Raw genomic sequence first — 18,985 nt, forward strand, 5'->3', positions numbered from 1 at the left:
GACTAACCTTTGTGGTAGCACGGTCTTTTGGCATAGCTGGTACTGCAACAAGTGTTCGCAGCTTCGATACGAAAGAAAAATCAATATAAGAAGTGTATCACCATTCATCTTTTGCGTTCCGCTCACTGTTCAGATGATGCTAGTACGTACGGCTCATTCAGCCTAGCCTGATGACGATAATCCTTCAAAGCGTTACCAAACCAAAGTTGGACATCTCAGACCCCCTCTTTCCTTCAGCAATATTGTCTGGTCCAACATGTCAATCTATTCCACTCCTCGTTCCTTCACTGCCTCAGCTAAGGCTGGAATCCGTTCAACTCCTTCTCCTCCCTCTTCAATGCCCGCGAAATCTGGTTCCCAGGAAGTGCAACTGCACAGTGAGGTCCTCAATCAGCTGCCTCGTATCCTCCACGTTCCGAGGACATGATTCATCCTTCATCCACCGCTTGATATATTGCCGGACGAACTCTGTGTCCTTGTCGTCGTCAGTCCGATGTGCCAATTGAGATTTGGGAGCATTGGCGAAGATCGATGCCTTGGGAGAGGCCACCAGATTCATCTCTTTCAGCAGAGTGGTGATCTGATCGGCACGCTCCTCGTATCTCATCTGCGGGGATAGGCTTGCCAATGAGGACGCCGGCGTGCTCCCGGACGATTCTGATTCTGGTGCTCCCCGGACATTTGATTCCGGGAAGTTGTTGGGGAATCTGCCATCCGTCCCAGGTGCAGGTGAGTGAATAGCCTGGTACAGCATGTCTGTCTGGCGGCGTGGGGAGATTTGCTTCTCTCCTAGGATTATTGCGAGGTCTGCCTTTGCCTCTCGTGCTGTGAGCCCTTGAGGCGGTCCGGCCAGGTTGACTGGGCAAGGGGGGCCGATAAGTCCTTGTTGTTGTTGTCCATGAGCCATTTTGATGATGGTATGTTTGTTGTGGTTCTGGTGGTGTTCGTCGATGTGTTGTCGGTAGTGGTAGTGTTGTGATTGCCCTGAAGGGGCGTGAAGCAGTGAGCAAGCAAATGCAGTGGGGATGTGTCTGCTTGGTCTGGCTGACCAAACTATGTAAGTGTTGCTTGGTTGTTGCTGATGTTGTGCTTGCGGCTGTTATGTTGCTCTTCTTGTTGGTGTCGTTGATTCACTGCCTTGTTTCGAAGTCGAGCAGTGTTAACCAATTGATTGTTTGAGGGATACAGGGAAGAAACACGAAAGACATTTGATATATGTACCTCCTGCCCTCTACCCCCAGGCTTGTGGAAAACCCTGGAGCATGAACCAAACAATCACAATGAGAACCCCTGCTGCTGATCATCGGACATTCAACCAACATTGCACTGCCTTGCTCGAAACCATCCTCAACTACCAATTGATCTCTGAACCCCTCGACCCCGACCGGTCATGGCTACCGGCCTACCACTAAGACGGGGAGCAGAGGGTAGAGGGCAGAAGGAGTCCATCTGTATCATGTGTTACCCAAGTGTTCGAACAGATCCATTGGTGAATGCAAAATGCATTAACCATTGGTACGTGTTCAATTCACCTTCAAAAAAAAGAAACCGCCTAACCTAAGGTAGGCAACCGTCCAGTTCAAACACAAAAAATAAAAGCAAAAGACCATTTAGACTTTACGAAGGGCCACTTGCGAGATATCCGGGTTGTGTGCAACCAAATGGGGAAGGGAGAGGAACCTTTGGCTCAGCCGGCCCAGTCTGTTCCGCCCTGTCCTTTCCGCCCAATCCTTGTACGGTGGCAGGCGGACTGGTCTTGTGGTCTTTAGGCTTTGCTAGATTGGATTGGATTGAAACGGATCGGATACCGCGTCCTTTTCCTTCAAACTCAGCCGAGGCAGGGCACCTAGGAGTCTGCTACACGGCGCTTACCTTTGCTTACACTGTACTGTGTACCTAAGGTGAATCTACAACTACGGTTACTGCCCTTTCCCTTATGGGATTGGAATTGGAGGTACACCGGACCGGATCATACCAACATCCTCACAGACTGGAAAAAGGTGCTTGGGACTGATGTGACCCGGAGGACGGGGAACCGGGAGTGGTGGGAGGGTGTTTGTGGTGGTGGTGCTTCAGTGGTCGACGGCAATGTGTTCAGTCCAGTCGAACCAGAAAAACTCAATCCAGGATAGGTAATTGTCTAGCCAGAAGTATCATGGGAATAGTATGGGTACCATAGGAATGAATAAGTGGAACAATCCCTGCAGTTCAGGCAGCCAGGACGCAAGAAACCTTACTGTTTCTCTCCCTCCCTCTTTCTTCGACGTAGCAAGCTAGCAGCAAATTGGATCGGTCTTCAGTTGTTCTCGGTCAAGAACCAAATCAGAACCAAAGCAATGCCACTTCACTTAGTAAAGATCGGCTAAATGGCCTGACAGGATCATGGAAAAGTGCCCCGCTGCCCTCCGCGTACTGCACACCTGGACTGCCATGAGTTGAGCCTCATTGCCATTGTGACCTCGAACTTTAAAATCATTACAAGTATCCGACCACTGGCACTGTACCTAGATAGAGTTCGGAGACTTCGGTTCGGTCCACTGCAGATGACGCGCAGCATGCCAGTATGTTGTGGACCACCAATGACTGATTGAGTGGATCCGAGCCATAAGATGACCATGAGGATCTGATAATCAAGTATTCATTTTTGGGGCGTTTGTAGGTTGCAGGAATGTACTGCCACTGCAGGGTAGGACGGAGATCCATTATTCGGTGTTGCTAATGCCTGAACTTACTCTACCGGTACCTACCTGAGTTGATCCACTCCACCTTACGTGGGCTGGTCACATTGCACGTCCGGGGCCAGGACAGTGCTTCCTCTGAACAGAGATTAACATACACTTACAATACCTAGGTATTCACCGTTGAGAGCTAGGTGTATGTGGGGCGAAAGGAAATGGTCTTCTACAATGCAGGGATCCCAAACATTGCATTCATCCTATTACGTCCAGCTCGATCATGCACAGCTTCTCAACTCTGCTCCACTCGAGGTGGCAAGGTACTGTACCAGGACATGCAGAAAGAACTCGTCAGGGTGAGTACCACTGGGATCTCGACGGCTGGTTTGGTACGTCCAGCCGAGTCCACCGTCCAAGGAAACCTTGTTCCAAGGCTGAACTGAAAAAGGGGTGATCGACACGCGCGCCGTTGAACTACCTTACCTAATTACCCAGATTGAACTCAAAATCCAGGTATTCCATAGATGCGGCCATTCTGAAAGTGTAACGGTGGCCTCATCTAGAAATCCATCGTAGCAGGGTAATCAGATTTATTGTACACAGTATGTGCTGGACCCCCAGCAATACCGCCACCAATCTCACAGCCCTCTCAGTATCCATCAACGCCATTGCTGGGAAAACCTTCGCTGCAAACCCATGGAAAATGTGCACAATCCAAACCCAAACCCAAACCCAAGCAAATAGAGCCAACCTATCCAACACCGCGCTAGTATGGCCGATAATGACCAATTCCTTCGTTTCCTTCGTTTCCTTCGTGGGTCGTCGAACCGAGTGCTTTCTGAAGCGTGTACCGACTACTATCGGCCCCACCCCAGGATCATTCATCCTCTCCGCCGCTCTCCTCGCTCTCTTCGGGGTAGATGTCCGTGAGGAGTTCCAGGACATCATGGTGGACCAGCGCCGGTGACTTTCTCGCCCTCTTCCGCCGGAGCTGGGAGGCCACCGCCTGAATCTCCCGCAGACTCAGCGGTTCCGCGGGGAGTTGCGAGGCCGGAGGCCACCCGTGCTCGACGATATGGTCGAGTTCCAGTTGGAATACCACTTTGAAGTGGCAGCTGGTGAGAGCCCGGGCGCTGGTGCCCCAGATCTCCAACCGTATTGCCCCGAGTCCCTGGATGGACTTTTCCACAACTAATGGGAAGGACTGCACTGAGTTCAGCAGCCCTTCTGCAAAAGAGCCAAAGTTGCTCCGTGGGATGTCGCCGGCGTCAAAGACGGTTATGTGGCATTTGCAGCCGGGGCTTTCGTGGTAGTCTCTGTGTTGTTGGAGCATCCACCCGAGGGATGGGTGGGCGTCGTCGGCAATAGAAGAGGAAGAGGTAGAAGGTGTGGTGGTGGTGGTGTCCCCGGAGTCGGTGTTCAGGTAAGGCATTGTTGGGTTTGTGGCGTAGGTTGAGAGAAGAGGGAGAGTGAGAGGTGAGAAGAGATGGAAGGAAAGTGAAGATCGCGAATGGAGTGGAGGAAATCGCGAGATAGAAAGATATGAGATGGAAAGGTTTGAGGTGAAAGATGTGAGTTGTTTGAGGTAACTTGGGAGAAAGAGAAGAGAATATATGTCTTCGCGAAGAAAAGGCAGCAATAGCTCAAGAGTGGCGATGAGCACTCCCAGGTGCACCAGAAGCACCATTGTCCAGGGAACAGAATGATTCACTTCAAGTTCCTCTGGTTCATTCACTGTAACGCCGGGGTAGGTCCTCCTGAACTCTCGGTACATAAGAAGCTCACAACCCAGCACAAACCTTATCGTCGCTATCTGACAAACACCTAGCACACTATTAGCACTTCTCAGCCACTGGCGGGAATGTGAGAGACTTATAAAAAGACCGTGAGGACTGTCCGTGAACCATACAAGTATCCAGGAACAGTCCTCTGGACAGCCCGTCTAACTTTTGTCATCCCAAACGCAGTAAAATTGCATCCTGCGAACTTCCGCCTCCGACCAACTCCCGCTTCTGAACCGTCACTTCAAGTGAGCCTAGAGTCATCCTTGTTGTGTTCAAAGAACGTCATTGGCGCCAGCTACCATAGGCAAAAATTCCTACAAAGCATCTTCCATAACGTCAAGGAGACAACCAAAACAATGAGCCCAGAAGGCAAGCTTCAAGAACAGACAAGCCAAAGCTTTGATCCTCACTCGAGAGAGGTCCCGTCTTGAAGACTTGACGTATCCTTCTGCGTCCATTGTCTTAGCCATCTCAAGTCCCATGAAAGCTACCGTAGGAAATCTTCTGCCCGAGATTGAGGAAACTGGCGTTAAATAGTCCGAAATAAAACAACTAGACTTCGGAACTCGTCGCGACAGATTTGAACCCTGGTTCTAGGCGAAGGATGGCGTAATGCGACAAGAGCAGTCCGCTTTGCACGTTTTTGGGCGGGTTATAGTAAAGACGGTAGGTGGCAGGCGAATTCTCCGTGCGTGTGGTCGAGCTCCAATCCTCCGGCAGTCATCCCTTCGCCCATTTTGTGGTCCACGACATCCTCAATGATTTTCTTCCCATTGTAGCAGAATCCTCCCGCGGATCCAATGTCCAAGCCCTGTAAACAGGATAGATGCCTCTCTCATGTGTGATACAGTAACCTCAGAGACAAGATTTTGATTTCCTCTTCTCTTGCTGCAATGGCTGCGGTCGAAGGGCGTTTGCCATATTCCAGGCAGGGCGCACAAAGAACATCTTCAAAAATCGCCCTCTTCCCACCGTAATGGGGTTCATCATGTTCCCAGATCCGAAGATCAAGGGCCCACTGAATCGGCGCTCTCCATCTCACCGTGCTGAACACGATGCGGATGATTGACGCGGCTGATCGGGATCTTCTGCAGGCAGAAGTACGCATCTGATAGCGGTTGCTCTGATACGCGGTGGTTGAATGAGCTGCCGCTCGAAAGCGGTGCATGCACAAACTCGAGGTGGAGAGGAGTGGCAGGCTGTGCTAGAATCATGTCGGAAGGATTGTGCTAGTACTGCCGGCCGGAACAGGCAAAGGGCCAAGTTGAAGATGCATCGTACGAAAGTCCCGAAGGAATCTCTGAGACCTGGCTACAAGCAACATGAGCCTGATTCCGACCAGTGGATCTCATCAATTCCCACGAGGGCCTTCCAGCAGTCTTGTGTGTAGGCTAGACGTCTTTGCGTTCTAGGCAAGATACAGGCACCTCCCAAGACAACGATTCATCTCCGCTCTCTCAGAGTCTGCTCCGCGCTCATATCATCCAGGCCATCCCATATATGATCACGTATAATGCCCAGCTTAGGATGCCGACGCGCGATCCTTCAGGACGCTTACCAATTGACGCATGGCGAAACCGTCTTTCACTGCCCCGTGCGAGGCTCTGGACGTCTAATATCCTTTGACTCTGCCACTCCATTCTGCCGTTCTTCGCGGGGCAAATAATAGGCAGGTGGCACGGGGCAGAGCTAGTCAGATACCGACAACTGGACCGCGAAACTTCTTTTGAACCGATAATTGGCTTAGGGTTACGTTCCGATACATATCCACCAGTATCTGGGTCCTTCCCGGTTGCTCTTGTAGACCATGCTCTGAGGCTCAAGCGGTGAGAAGGGCAGATAAAGGAGACTCGAGGAGCGAGATATGTAAAGGGAAACTCGGTGGAGATTGAACTGTATAGGGTGCCTTGTAGGCGAAAGGGTGGTGGACATGGACCTCGAGGGAGGATGTGGTTCTGCGACAGAGGTTCGAAAGGTACGGAGGACTCGGGTTCGGACATCAAAGAGGAGGACTGAAGGTCGAGAGAGAGGATTGGATTTTGAAAAGCTGGAAGACTCTACAAGCCGTCGAGAATACGCCGAGTTGCCAGGCATGCCCATTGGGACTGCCAGTGAGTGGACGTGGACGAGAAGTTGTAGCATGGACGTTGAAGTCGTTTCGACGCGTCGCGCGCCGGTTGGTCAACGTCCATTTCCAGTTAGACACAAACGCAGCCACTTTCCCGGCAGAGTCAACGTCGGAACACATTTCAGGGATTCTATCTTATGATCTCGCAGGTGGAGAAGACAATGTGTCTAGTTCAGTCTCGACTGGATTGGAACTCTACTGTATGCGTCGGGTAGTCTCAGATATCCGCATACTGCAGCAATCAAGTGGCAGTTCAGCCAGGAATATTGTTCGTTGTGACTTCAAGAAGTGAGTGGAGAAATATTCATGATTATGCAAAAAAAATATTCGATCAAATTCAACATTCAAGAGATCCAACAATATATGTGCACCATCTGATACCCGCCCATTTGCCGTCAAGCATGCCTTTAGTGTACCTTTCAATCATCCTCTTGTTCATATTGAGCTATAAATCGTTCGTCTGCTATTATTGCTGGGGCTGTAAAAAGATCGTGTCTAACACAACACACATGGCTCAGCTGTACATTGTATGGGGACACTCAGCCTTGTGCGGAGTTGTGGAGACCCACCATCATCAGGACGACCCAGTTGAAGAATGACTAAAGGCGCCCTGTAACTGTGGTCGAGGACAAGGCGAAAGACTAGAAGTAAGGATGTGGACGGAGGAATTTCTTGGTTGGTGATTTCATGTCTCATTGCTATTATCGTGACTGCGGCATAGCAGCAAAAGAAGTTTCATTCCTCAAGCAAAACAGCCATTGCCCACCATGGCAGCGCACAGTCTTCACAATGTTCATACCAGAAGCAGCCCATCTGTGTCCATATCTTCTTATGGTGCCTAGTGTCCCTCAGGCCCTGAGAAGACAACGATCTTGCCATCAACATCTCAGTTCACGCTTGGGTCGGCTCTGCTGTCAACGTTTTCACCATCGCCGTTGTCATCATCATCATCATCATCATTATCATCATCATTATCTTGAATCTCGACACCGCCGTCCTCGCTCTCATCCTCATGATTAGTGTCGTTGTCGTTGTTGTTGTGATTGTTACGCTCCTCATAGCCATCGTCCTTGTCAACTTGGCGCCATCGTTTCTGTAGCCTTCTGCGAGGCCTTCAATCTCAACCTGGTCCAGTGCCCTCTCCAACCGCACCGACGGGCAGCTTGCGCATGGGACGGACATCTCAATGGCCCGGTACCCCAGCGGGCGCTGATTGCGGGCGTGGCATGGCGAGTTGGCCGCACACCCGGCACCGGCCCGGAAGAACAAGCATCCAGCACATTTTGGAGTTGAGAAGTAAATGAGGAGCGCTTGTTAGACGTGTCACTGGCTTGGTGATTTTGCGCTACAAGCTCAGACGTTGTGACGTGCAGTCTAGAGATGAGACGAGGCTGAAAGTCAAAGTAGGAGAGAAGCTGTTTGAGTGCGTGTTCTGTCGGCTGTCTTTTCAAGGAACTGGAAGTCAATGGGGTTCGAAACTTTATGTGAACTGGATGCTTTTAGATAAGGCATGAGCAAAGACGGGGAAATCGATCAAAAGATCATTTGTGTGGTCTGCTGCCGGTTCAGGGCGCCGATTCGGCATGCCGAGTGCAGGCACGTAGGCGATCGCATAATGCGCGAAATTGCTGATATCATGGCAAACGAGGCTGTGATTCGTGTCAAAATGCGCGAGAGGGAGAGCAAGAGCAGATGCAACTGCTGGGTTAGCCAGACAGGGAGAAAATGACTGTTTGGTTTGCACGAATCCAGAAAGAAACTTTGGAACGTTGACGAAGTTGTTGCCGGCCGCCACCAATGAAAATATCATGGACCGTGGTACTCAACTTTGATTGACTGAAAAAAATCTGTGGGCTGGATGCTGGATATCTGAAGGCCGATTCAGCTAGGGTTGCAATTGCCAACTCTTGATATGAAGAGCCATCGAGGGCTGCTCGGTAGACCAGTCGGTATTTCTTCGCAAGGCCATCATGAAAATGAATGCGCCGTGTCCGGAACCAAGCGTACACAGCGGAGAGCGTCTAGGGCGGCAAACAACCTCGACAGATTCCAGGTTGCTCATACCAAGACCAACTATTCCCTCAAGTAGAGACCGTCGTATCCTGCCTGGCACAACGAGTGGAAATGCCACTGGCATTCTGAAGAATAGACCGGCAATTCTTCGGAAGCAGTAAGACTACCTTTCAGAACCACCTCTTAACGACTGGAAAGATGGACAGGAACCTGCTGTACGATCTGGCTGCGGAACATGAGCATCCAGATTAATTTGGCATAGGCATCGATGTCCATTTCCAGTTTCAAAGTGCTTCAAACCACGTGGGCACAATCTCCAAGCCATTTCGTCAGTAATGAAAATCCGCCCCTTTCTCAGGAAGCGTGCAATTTCGAAGGCGCAAATCATTCGGCAGCTGTCCAACATAGATTATATAGAATTGGAGCATCACATATCCATTAGCAACGAAAAACGGGCGGATTCGAACAGGAAATGAACAGTGTGTGCTCGAGGGGGGCCACGATGCTGGAAGTCAGCGCTAGACGCCTGTCGCGTTCGACGTTGAAGGCACGCCGTGCAGTGCAAGTGCTAGCTACCTGGTAGGTAGTAGTAGTACCTAGGTAGTAGGTCGAGGAGAGGTGGACAGGCGGACAGGTGGGCTGACCGAGATGATGCCAAGAAAAGGCTTCCCGAATCTGGACAGACCCACAGACGCCACGCAGATTGGCCGCCGGTGAGATTGCGTTGCTTGGCAGGCCCCATGATTGGCTGTCACCTGTTCAACCCCTTTTCCAGTTTCAACCTCCGGCGTCCTCAATCCAACCCCTGACCCTCAACATGGGGCCCTGCTTTGGGCCCTGCTTTGTGTGTCTCGCTTGCTCCCGGTAAAATGGGCAATGACATATTGTCTTGCTGAGCCCTACCATGAGAAACGAGAAGAGAAAAAGAAAGGCTCAGAGCCGCATCGCTTTGCAGAAGGCGAGATCTTCGCCAAACCCAACAAAGGATGAATGTCAGAAACGAAAGTCACCTCACGAACACTTGCAGCTGTCTACATCGGGCGGACACGATCCAGCCATATCTGTCACCATTCAAAAGTCCCGCCACAGCCCCAGCGCTATACTCCCCAGCAGCCTTGAGTGGACAGAAGGATTGACAGCTGATTTCCTGGCTGGTTCAGGCGACCCGAGACTTTAATCTCACGATGCCACTGACATCAAAGTCGGTTACGGCAAAGCTTGCTGAGCGTATCTAGAATGGTACCACGTACCCCATACTGGTCCGGCACTCGCTCCATGTAGCATAGACAGCGCCTTACCGTCGGCATCCTCGGCGGTTCCCACCAGCTCGAAAAAATCTGGAGAACGAATGAACGCGTCCAGCAGGTCCATCCACCATGCTGCATCAAGGCTCCATCAACCGTGAGTGGTCCGGTTTTTGTTTACCATGCAGACGCTTTTAGTTTTTACTTTGATTAGGGTGCCCCGTGCCACGGCCGGAAACACATGTATAACCCCCGTACTCCTCCCCTTCTTATCTTCTGGTTTTTTTCTTTCTCTTCCCAACATCAGTTCATCAATCGACCATTTGCTCGACCTTTGTGTCCCGACGTTCGTTACGCCCTCAACACACCGGTTCCTCCAGAGTCTCTATCGAGCCTCTAGTCGTTCTTTCGAACCAAACAACAAACCAAAATCAAAATGATGGTCAAATCTTCCACGGCCGTTCTGGCCTCTGCCCTCCTGGCATCCGGCGCCATGGCCTGGGCCAACGAGCCAGTCTGCAAGGTCGTCACCGTCACCGAGACCGGCACCCCTGTCTGGGTTCCTGTCGCCACCTGGGCCGACTGGGAGAAGTCCTCGTCCTCTGAGACCACCCCTCCTCCGGCTCCCAAGACCACCACTGTCTACACTGAGCACTGGGATGACTGGACCAAGACCGTCCCGCAAGCCCTGACTGTCACCACCTACACCACCATCCCGGTCGTGCCAACCTCCTCCGCCGCGCCAACCCACACCGGCAGCTGGGGTAACTCGACCGTCAGCACCGGCGCTTCTTCCACCACCGCCGCACCATCCTCCACCAGCAGCGTTGCCCCCGCCGCCGCTACCTGCCCTGCCTCCAACGGCCAGACTGTTCAACCTGGCGGCTCGTGCGGCTGCTCGTTCGCCGTTCACTGCGGTGTCCAGGCTACCCCCGACGCGAGCTCGAAGTTCTGGGAGCAGGGTGGACTTGTCGACACACTTGCTGAGTGCCTCGCTCTCTGTGACAGCAATGACAAGTGCGAGGCTGCTCTGTGGGTTGATGAACCTTCGTCCGGCGACTACCACCACTGCTGGCAGATCAGCGGCCTCGGCCAGCCAACCGGCACTGGTATTGCCCAGATCTCCTACAAGGGCACCTGCTCTGGCACCTGCGCCTCGTCGTACGGATCTGCCTAAGTTAGTCTCGACTCTTAAGAGGCTCTCCTACTGGGCATCGGCGATCTGATTCCCCTTCTTCTTTCACCTGGTACCCTGTCAACAGGGGATAGCTTGTGATGTGTGTGCGTGTTCAGGCAGGGCAAGGTGCCATCTCACCGGGGGCTCTTGGCACAACCCTACAATGTGTTCATTGTAATGTATTTAGCATGGATGGTAGGGGTTTCACGTTCATAGCTGCGCCGGGCACCTAGGCACAATGATATCAAGACTGGACAGCACAATTTGACTGTTGTTTCCGATGCGCAATTATTACTCTGTCCCAAGGAGCTGACTGCTGATACCTGTTCCAACTACTACCTGAATCGTAATCGATATCTTGGTTTCGCTACCAGTAGGGGTGATACCTGGTATACGGCGCCGCACTTTACCCGCGCTCCACTTCCCCCACCAGCACAACGGTGACCGCCTCTGGCTATATACTGGGAGGACTCGTTGTTTTTACACTCGGATGTGGGAATCACTTCAATAAGATTCTCAATATTCGGCAAGGTACGGCAGCAGCTTTGAACCCCAGTGAAGAAGTATTGATGGCTAAGGATATGGGAATCTGGGGCTTCTTCGAGAGTCCATCCGTCTGAACATTGAAGGCACATACAAACTTCCGGGTACACGATGTGCCCTCTCAGGGGGCGCGAGAAGAGTCAGCATCACCCGAAAACGGATTTTACCCCGGACCATACTCGCCGGAAAATGCGTTCTATGGCTCTGGTTCGGATGTGCAGACGTCACCAGTGAGGACCAAACGGGAGAAGAAAGCAAGGTATCAGCCATATGAACCTTTGCCTCCTCGTAAAAGCAACCTGAGACTCGCCGGCAAAAGCAAACGTGAGAAACACGCTCAATTCGGTGTGGGTCAAGAAAACATGCAACCACGATCTCCTTATCAATTTCGACGCGGAAAAAGAGTCGTCGGATCGTCGGTCGATGGCGGCGAATCCGAACAATTGAGGAAGGATCCTTTCAAAATTTACAGAAATACGGTTTCAACAAAACGGACAGCGGGCCTCCAGAGAATATTCGACAAAGAATGTTCTCTTACATGCATTCCCGCCGATCCAACAGGGTCATTGCGGATCGCTTGAACCGAGCAACCATCTCAAGCTTAATAAGGAACTTGGGCTGCGATCGTGGACCTGTTCGTGACAATGAAACTCGTCGCTTGAAGACAGGCAGCGCAGCATAGTCCTGATCAGCGTGATACATATTGGTAGCTATCTATCATCATCGAAGCTACAAGCATTCAGTAGTAAGCGTTGTACTACACTAAAGTGGACATTACAACTTCCCCCTGGCGAGGAACTTGACAGGAATATCGACGTGCCGGGCCCTCAGATACTCGGCGACATTCTTTCCCAGCCAGTCGACTGTCGAGGTACTGGTAGCGCCGCGATCCAACAGATTGCGGAATAAGAAATGCACCGCGCGCAGGTTGGGCAACTCGAACCGATCAATTTCGATCTTGGGCACCCGCGTTGGATCGTACTCCTTGCCGAGCAGCACCTTGATCGATTCGACGGACAGCAGATTCTTGAGCCAGGCGAATTCCTCCTGCGACCGGACCCAAAAGCCGCAATTGCAATCAGACCCTTTGTCGCCTGACCGGGCGTGGACGATCGTACCCAGGGGCAGACGCTGCGTGGGGCCGAACTTGGCCAAGTCGATAGGCAATGCCGTGGTAGGCTGGCTGGGTTGCCGTTCAGGAAACACCTTTGTAAGATACTTCGGGGCCGGCGGGATGATGGTGTCCCTGCCGTCAAAATGGAGCACATGCTCAACTTCGGATTGGTCAAGCAGTGTCACGTAGTACTCGAAATAGGGCTTGGGTATGCCCAGGCGGAAGTCGAGATGGAACGTGCCTCCGGGATAGGACTGCATGATATTGTCCATGAACGGACGAAGGAATTTATTGGGAGCGATGTCGTTGGAGTCTCTGGCTTGCGCAAAGACTCTGAACACGGCCGTGGCGGCAGCTTGGTTATCCGCGTCAACGGCCGGCGTGCCCAACACGCTGAAGGACAAGACTGTGAATTTGTCCGAATACGGCTTCAGCGACTTGCGCAGCTGGGCCTCGGTCATGCGTGCCTTTTCGGCCACATCCAGCCCTGTGATGAAGTACATGGCCTCAGCTTGGTAGCCACCGCGGGCCGTGATGCCAACCTTGGTAGTCGGAGGAGGTGGAAGGGCTTTGACGCCGTGCAGGGCGACGCGGTCAGGGCCGACCTGCTCAAACCAGATCTGGTCCACCACAGCCGTCACATCGCTGTTGAAGTACCAGGGGCCCTGGATTTCATACAACAATTGCGCCGAGCAAGTGTCCACCGTTACCATGCCGCCAGCACCTTTTTGTTTCGTGATGACGACCTTGCCGTCCCTCGAGATCTCAGCGATCGGGTACCCGATATCATCCCATCCAGCAGCCGTGTCCGCGAGAGCCTTGAACCCGCTAAAGTTACCGCCCGTAACATAGCAGCTGCACTCGATCAAATGGCCCGCAATGAACGAGTTGGCTAGCTCCTCCAGCTGCGTCCGCTTCCACTGGTGATACCACACGGCCGAGCCGATGACGGGAGACGCGTCCGCGACCCGTCCACACACGACAATCTGGGCGCCCTGGGCAAGTGCCTCTGCGATCCCCAGGCCGCCCAGGTACGCCTGAGCATACATAGGCTTGAACTGCCAGCTCGACAACACCTCGCCAGTATAGATGTTTTTGAACCGGGACTTGCCGGCCTCCAATGCCCTACGGACAGCCGGCAGTACCTCGTCCCCAGAGATCCACGCCACTTTGATCCTCAAGTTCTTCTTCCGGATGAGTTCGCAGACTACCTTGTACAGGGCCTCGGTGTCGGTGTTCCCCGCATTCGCAACCACTTTGATTCCGTACTTGGCCAGGTCGTCCAACGCCGGCTCCAGGGCTTCCAGAAAAGGTGCTTCGTACGCCGGCCCTGCCCCGACAAAGGGGACTCCGCCATGATCGGGTCCCAGGCCCTTGGCGTCTAGTTTCCGCGCTGCTCCACTCGTCATGTTGACTTCGGACATGTAGTCGGATATGATCACGTCCACGGGGTCGCTGGGGTATGCTTTTGCAAATGCGGCCATGGCATGGCGTCGGTCTGATGCCGAGCCAGAGGCACCTGAGAACAAGGTCAGGCTGGGTTTGTGCATTTACATATATAAGACAACAATGGCAAAAAAGCAATCATACCTGCGATTCGAATCGGTCTGGACGCCATGGCAGTAGTGGTATGTATTGTACCTCACACAGGCGTAAGCAGATACTGGTACCGGTGTGTAGTGGTATATCAATACAGTAATAGGTTGTCCTGTTAGGGACTATTTCTCGACAAAAGGTAGAAGAGATGAATATGACCTCGGCGTGGTAGCCTCGGGAAAGACAAGAGTCTACATTTTTGGAACTGATGAATAGCCGGCTCCTGGCACCGCTGCCACCAGTCTACCTACCTTACCGTAAGCCATCCAAGGCTGAGACTTGATCTCTCGATCGAACCGAGAAAACGTTGGAGAAGTGCCCAAGATCCCGAGGTCTGGGGATGCTTGGCGCGGGGAGGACGTGATGCATGAACGCGAAAGCCAGCCTCGCTAGCCTCATTGTAAGGCCGGCAAGGCTATGGTTTGCAAGTTTCCTGAAGGCATCACTTCAATTTCAAGTTGTAAGGATTGAGATTGAAACCCCGGTGCATGGTAAGACATGATGAGGCTCAACTGTCTATAGAAAATATACCTACTGGAGCCAGCTTAAATACCCCAATATAAGTCGCCCTACGTGGCGAAGCCATAACCTAAATGAGTGTTTCACCATTCATGCCCGAATCAGACGAGTAACAGGACGCTCATGGGGACGCTCATGAGGACGTTCAACATGGCGCTCGAAAGGACGACCGAGTAGGTTCACGCTCGTTTGCAGCTTATACTGGTTTGCTTCGCTCCTTAAGGCAAAACCCGGGCACAATAGCCAAGGCACGCACGCATGATGCTCAATATCAGTTTCATTCAGTATCTGATGGTTTCTCGTATGCTGTGGCCTCTACCGGCTGGATTCCTGCTGGCCATGTTGAAAGAGTCGTAGCCATTTCAGAGCTCCAAGACTTAATCGTCAAGTTAAAGATGCCAATGAAAACCATCACCGTCGCTCGCCAGTTCATGCTCCATCCTCCACCGTTACATCTTCCAAGCACCTGCTGATCTCGTTGATATCGTCACGGTCGAGCAAAAGACGAAAAGCCATGATTGTTGTTGTACACAGCCAACAGACCGTTCTCGCAATAAGGGGGCAAGGGGTCATCGCGCGCGCAAATGAATGAAAGAACTTTTGTTGCACAGACATCCTCCCATACCGGCGGTGACGCTAAATTTCGATTGCTGCGTTGCTTCCAATGACAAAAGAAAACGTGATCGTGATTGTGATTTCCGTCCCTACAGAAGAGCAAGACCATGCGGTAACTCGCCTGCTACGCTGTGGATAGATCATGACAACATCACTGTTATATCGAGTTAGAAAGAGTTACCACATAGGCTGGGTATAGACTGACCTTCATCGGGGCATAACTGCCGTATGAGTGAGCCGGGGGCAAGCCCATGGATGGGTAGATCGGTGGAGGAGGGGCAGGGCGGTAAGGAGTGCCAGCGGGACCAGAGTTGTTCTGGCTTCGGCCCCAGCTCAGACGGACGCGCGAATTGCCAATAGGATATCCCTGCATCTGGTTGATGGCCATTTCCGCCGCATGTCGTTGGACGAACTGGACGAAACCGCAGCCCTTGCCAGGTGGAATCTTAACATAGGTGATCTCGCCAAATCCTTGGAAGAAGGAACGCAACTCATCCTCGGTGACATATCCAGACAGGCCACCGACAAAAACAGTGGTATTGTTTGGGTCGGTGAACTGGTTCATTGGCTGAGGAGTCTGTTGCTGCCCGTAGTACGGCATTGGTGGCCCTCCCATTGGTGGGTATCCCATGGGACCAGCAGGACCTGGCATACCCATGTTGGCACCTTGCATCGGCAAGCCCTTGTTCTTGGGGGTGGCGGTGGAAATGCGCATGGGACGGTTACCGCAGTAAACTCCCTGCATTTCGGTCAAGGCACGCTGCTGGTCACCCTCGTCGGAAAAGCGGACGAAACCATAGCCACGCGACATGCCAGAAAGGGGATCGGTCATGATCTTGGCCGACTTGCAAGATGGGAAGCGGCTCTGGAAGAGAGACACGAGGACGTATTCGTTGACCTCTGGGCCCAAGTCGCCAACAAAAATGGAGTATTCGGGACCACGGTCATCGCGACGATCGGCCAGACCACCACCGGTAGCCCAGTTGAGCTTGAAAGGGCGGGTAGAGTTTGGCATCGGCTGGCCACTGAGCTGGAGAGCCTTGGCAGCTGCTTGAGGAGAGGAGAAATCGACGAAACAGTAACCGGCATTGCTACTGCTATGAGTTCAGAGACGCGAATGTGAGAGTAATCCGGAGATGGCTTACCCAGAAAACTTGTCACGGATCATTTTGACGCTAACTTGCTCACCCATCTGGAACCACAGGTTGCGGACGAAGTTCTCATCAATCCATGGCTCGAGTTCACCCATCCTGTCAATTTATGTTAGATGTCGAGAGACAAAAGGATATCACCCGGCTCACCAGAGAGTGGTCTTCTGCTCGCCTCCTGAACCAGGCTGGGGTGCTGCATTCACGTTCGGGTCGGGGGATTGGAAGGCCATCTGCTGTTGAGCAGAAGGATCCGTTGGCTGGCCTGGAGCAGCGCCATCTTGAGGAGGAGGAATTTGTCCCGGCGCAGCCTCCTGCTGAGCGTTCGGGAACTGGCCGTATTCGAAAGACATACTGACAGAAGAGATAACGAGGAGGTTTCGCAGATTAGGTCTGGTTCTGAAGAGATGAGTCAGTCAGTATCACAGCAGTAATGACAAGGAAGCTATCTTGGGAGTCTGTAACGCTGGGTTCTCCGATAGGAAACTCACCTGAGATTGATTTGATGAAAGCTCTTTCACACGGAATTCGCTGTGAAGGAACGTTCGAAGATTATGATAGTTGGGCGCCCTAAGAACACTTGACCAACTTTTGCAACGAAAGAATATTCGAAGGTTGAAGTTTTCAAAGGCTGCAAGGTGCAACAATAGCAAAGCGTCTGGGAGAACTGAAGTTGATTTCGAAGTCTAAATTTCAAGAATGTCAGCACAAAAGAGCCCCTCCTAGAAGCGTCGCGGACATGTGAAGACAGTGTTGTGGTGCTAAGAACAGGACAGTGAAGCTCCGTCAAAGCATCCAACTATTCATTGGCCCAGTTGCGGTCTTGCCTTGTACAGGTAGCCTTCATACGTCCTATACATGCGCAGCCCTGCTGTCTCTCATCGCGCTGGGAGCTTTTTCCATCGCATAGAACTGCGCCCGCATTTTGCTTCACGGCCATATAATTGTTTTATCCCTCGCATATAATATCAGGCAGCCATAACAGTCCTCCTCTTGACTTGTACTTTGCTTCTTGGTGCTGGGGTGGGCGCGGAAGAGTTTTCGCACATACCGGATCAAAATGCGCGGTGGTAGATGGGCCCAAATGACAGCCAAAGCCACAGATCAGACGGCAAACTCGAGCAACTCCGAGAAGCAGGGCGCCAATTGATGTAAAGCAGGAAAGCAAGTAGCACTGCAAGACTAAGAGGGACGCGCAGACGAACAAGCAGGTCACAATATGAGAGAAGGAGGAGTGGGAAGAAGAGAAGAAGAAGAGGGATGATGGATGGGGCGCGGCGGGCGAGTGGGAAAGACAGCACTAGGAAAAGAGGCCGAGCAGCGCAGCGGTTCACTGATCAGTCGTGGGTGAGGCAGAGGCAGCTCATCACTGGCAGGTACCAGGTGAGAAGGTTTGGAGCCCTGGAAGAAGAGCTACGGGCGCCAGAGCGGCAGGCAAAGGCGACGGTTACTGCTGTTGTCCGCCGGACGCCAGTGTCCACTGCTACCATCTACTATCATCCTACTCGCTGCGCTTTACAATGGACGAGCGTGCACGCTCTCCAGACACGGGATGCCAGACAGCCACAGCTGAATGGTGATTCGATGGCCGCGGGCGTTGAAGGGAGCCTGCTGGAGTCCCGGTGGCTCTTGAGTTGCTCTAGGTTCGCCGGGTGGGATGGAGACTACGACGACAGCTGGACAGACAGCGATCAGGCATGGACAGGCATTATTGTTCAATTTGTTTGCACACCACGCGCTGGCCGTCGGTTTCGTGAATTGCTACAAGTCAATGCAGATTGTCGCGGAAGTTGTAGGAGCTTTAATAACAGCTAAACAGACATTACAACGCTGTACGTCTGTTAGAATAACGGCATCTTCCAGTTGATCGTGCTGGGGTGAGAACTTCTGGAGGAGTTGGTGATAGCTCCGGGCGCAGGCACAGGGATGCCAGTGCCAGTGTCTGCCCTCGAAGTGCCTGCGCCTTCCGCCGTTTGAAACTCATGCTTCAAGCCGTTTTCATTGCAGTGCTGATAATAATACTTGAACATCCATTTGAACCTCACATCCTTTTGGATATTCCAGATCTATCACAGCTGAACCGCCTCATGCTTTGCTATCTTGCCAAACGGCCCCCTTGAGCTCGAGATCGATCATCCGATGTTTGTACACGCGAACCGAACTATCACCCCCTCCATTCCTGATCTGCATCCTGCACTAACGAAAGCCTCCCGCCAGTTGCCTGTCGTCCTTCCGACTCTTTACTACACCACACGAGGCCCAGATCGGCTCTCCATGGTGTACGCGAGCCGTGACCCTCGACTCGCACACTCTCTGCCATCATTAGTGAATCGAACCCCTGTCGAGCGAGCCCTGTCCTGCATATCCCATTTGCTGCCGCTCCTACTGGGCCTCTGAAGCCGGCCTCGAAAGAGTGTCTACTTGACTCG

The 18,985-nt window shown here is 52.4% G+C and overlaps 6 protein-coding genes across 6 annotated transcripts; 1 reads left to right on the forward strand and 5 right to left on the reverse strand.

Annotated features, from left to right (window-relative positions):
* Positions 1-97: 97 nt before the first annotated feature.
* Positions 98-1,562, reverse strand: HMPREF1120_02272 (uncharacterized protein). The gene has a single exon (XM_009156309.1). It carries the CDS (start codon positions 905-907, stop codon positions 335-337), a length of 573 nt encoding a protein of 190 aa, XP_009154557.1. The 5' UTR covers positions 908-1,562; the 3' UTR covers positions 98-334.
* A 1,345-nt stretch (positions 1,563-2,907) lies between these two features.
* On the reverse strand, positions 2,908-6,804 carry HMPREF1120_02273 (uncharacterized protein). Its single transcript, XM_009156310.1, has one exon. It carries the CDS (start codon positions 4,447-4,449, stop codon positions 3,553-3,555), a length of 897 nt encoding a protein of 298 aa, XP_009154558.1. The 5' UTR covers positions 4,450-6,804; the 3' UTR covers positions 2,908-3,552.
* A 447-nt stretch (positions 6,805-7,251) lies between these two features.
* On the reverse strand, positions 7,252-9,624 carry HMPREF1120_02274 (uncharacterized protein). Its single transcript, XM_009156311.1, has one exon. The coding sequence runs from the start codon at positions 8,395-8,397 to the stop codon at positions 8,068-8,070; it is 330 nt and encodes a 109-aa protein (XP_009154559.1). The 5' UTR covers positions 8,398-9,624; the 3' UTR covers positions 7,252-8,067.
* Positions 9,625-10,280: 656 nt separating this feature from the next.
* HMPREF1120_02275 (uncharacterized protein) lies at positions 10,281-11,021 on the forward strand (the record flags this gene model as incomplete). Its single annotated transcript, XM_009156312.1, has 1 exon — positions 10,281-11,021. The coding sequence occupies one exon, from the start codon at positions 10,281-10,283 to the stop codon at positions 11,019-11,021; it is 741 nt and encodes a 246-aa protein (XP_009154560.1).
* A 1,178-nt stretch (positions 11,022-12,199) lies between these two features.
* Positions 12,200-14,555, reverse strand: HMPREF1120_02276 (uncharacterized protein). Its single transcript, XM_009156313.1, has 2 exons — positions 14,269-14,555; positions 12,200-14,197 (listed from the first exon to the last, which is right to left on the reverse strand). The coding sequence occupies exons 1-2, from the start codon at positions 14,294-14,296 to the stop codon at positions 12,339-12,341; spliced, it is 1,887 nt and encodes a 628-aa protein (XP_009154561.1). The 5' UTR covers positions 14,297-14,555; the 3' UTR covers positions 12,200-12,338.
* A 495-nt stretch (positions 14,556-15,050) lies between these two features.
* On the reverse strand, positions 15,051-17,960 carry HMPREF1120_02277 (nucleolin). The gene is made up of 6 exons (XM_009156314.1): positions 17,608-17,960; positions 17,048-17,242; positions 16,710-16,955; positions 16,554-16,658; positions 15,614-16,502; positions 15,051-15,562 (listed from the first exon to the last, which is right to left on the reverse strand). The coding sequence occupies exons 3-6, from the start codon at positions 16,907-16,909 to the stop codon at positions 15,560-15,562; spliced, it is 1,197 nt and encodes a 398-aa protein (XP_009154562.1). The 5' UTR covers positions 16,910-16,955; positions 17,048-17,242; positions 17,608-17,960; the 3' UTR covers positions 15,051-15,559.
* Between the last annotated feature and the right edge of the window lie 1,025 nt (positions 17,961-18,985).

Source organism: Exophiala dermatitidis, assembly GCF_000230625.1.
Source record: "Exophiala dermatitidis NIH/UT8656 unplaced genomic scaffold supercont1.2, whole genome shotgun sequence".
NCBI classification, from domain to species: domain Eukaryota; kingdom Fungi; phylum Ascomycota; class Eurotiomycetes; order Chaetothyriales; family Herpotrichiellaceae; genus Exophiala; species Exophiala dermatitidis.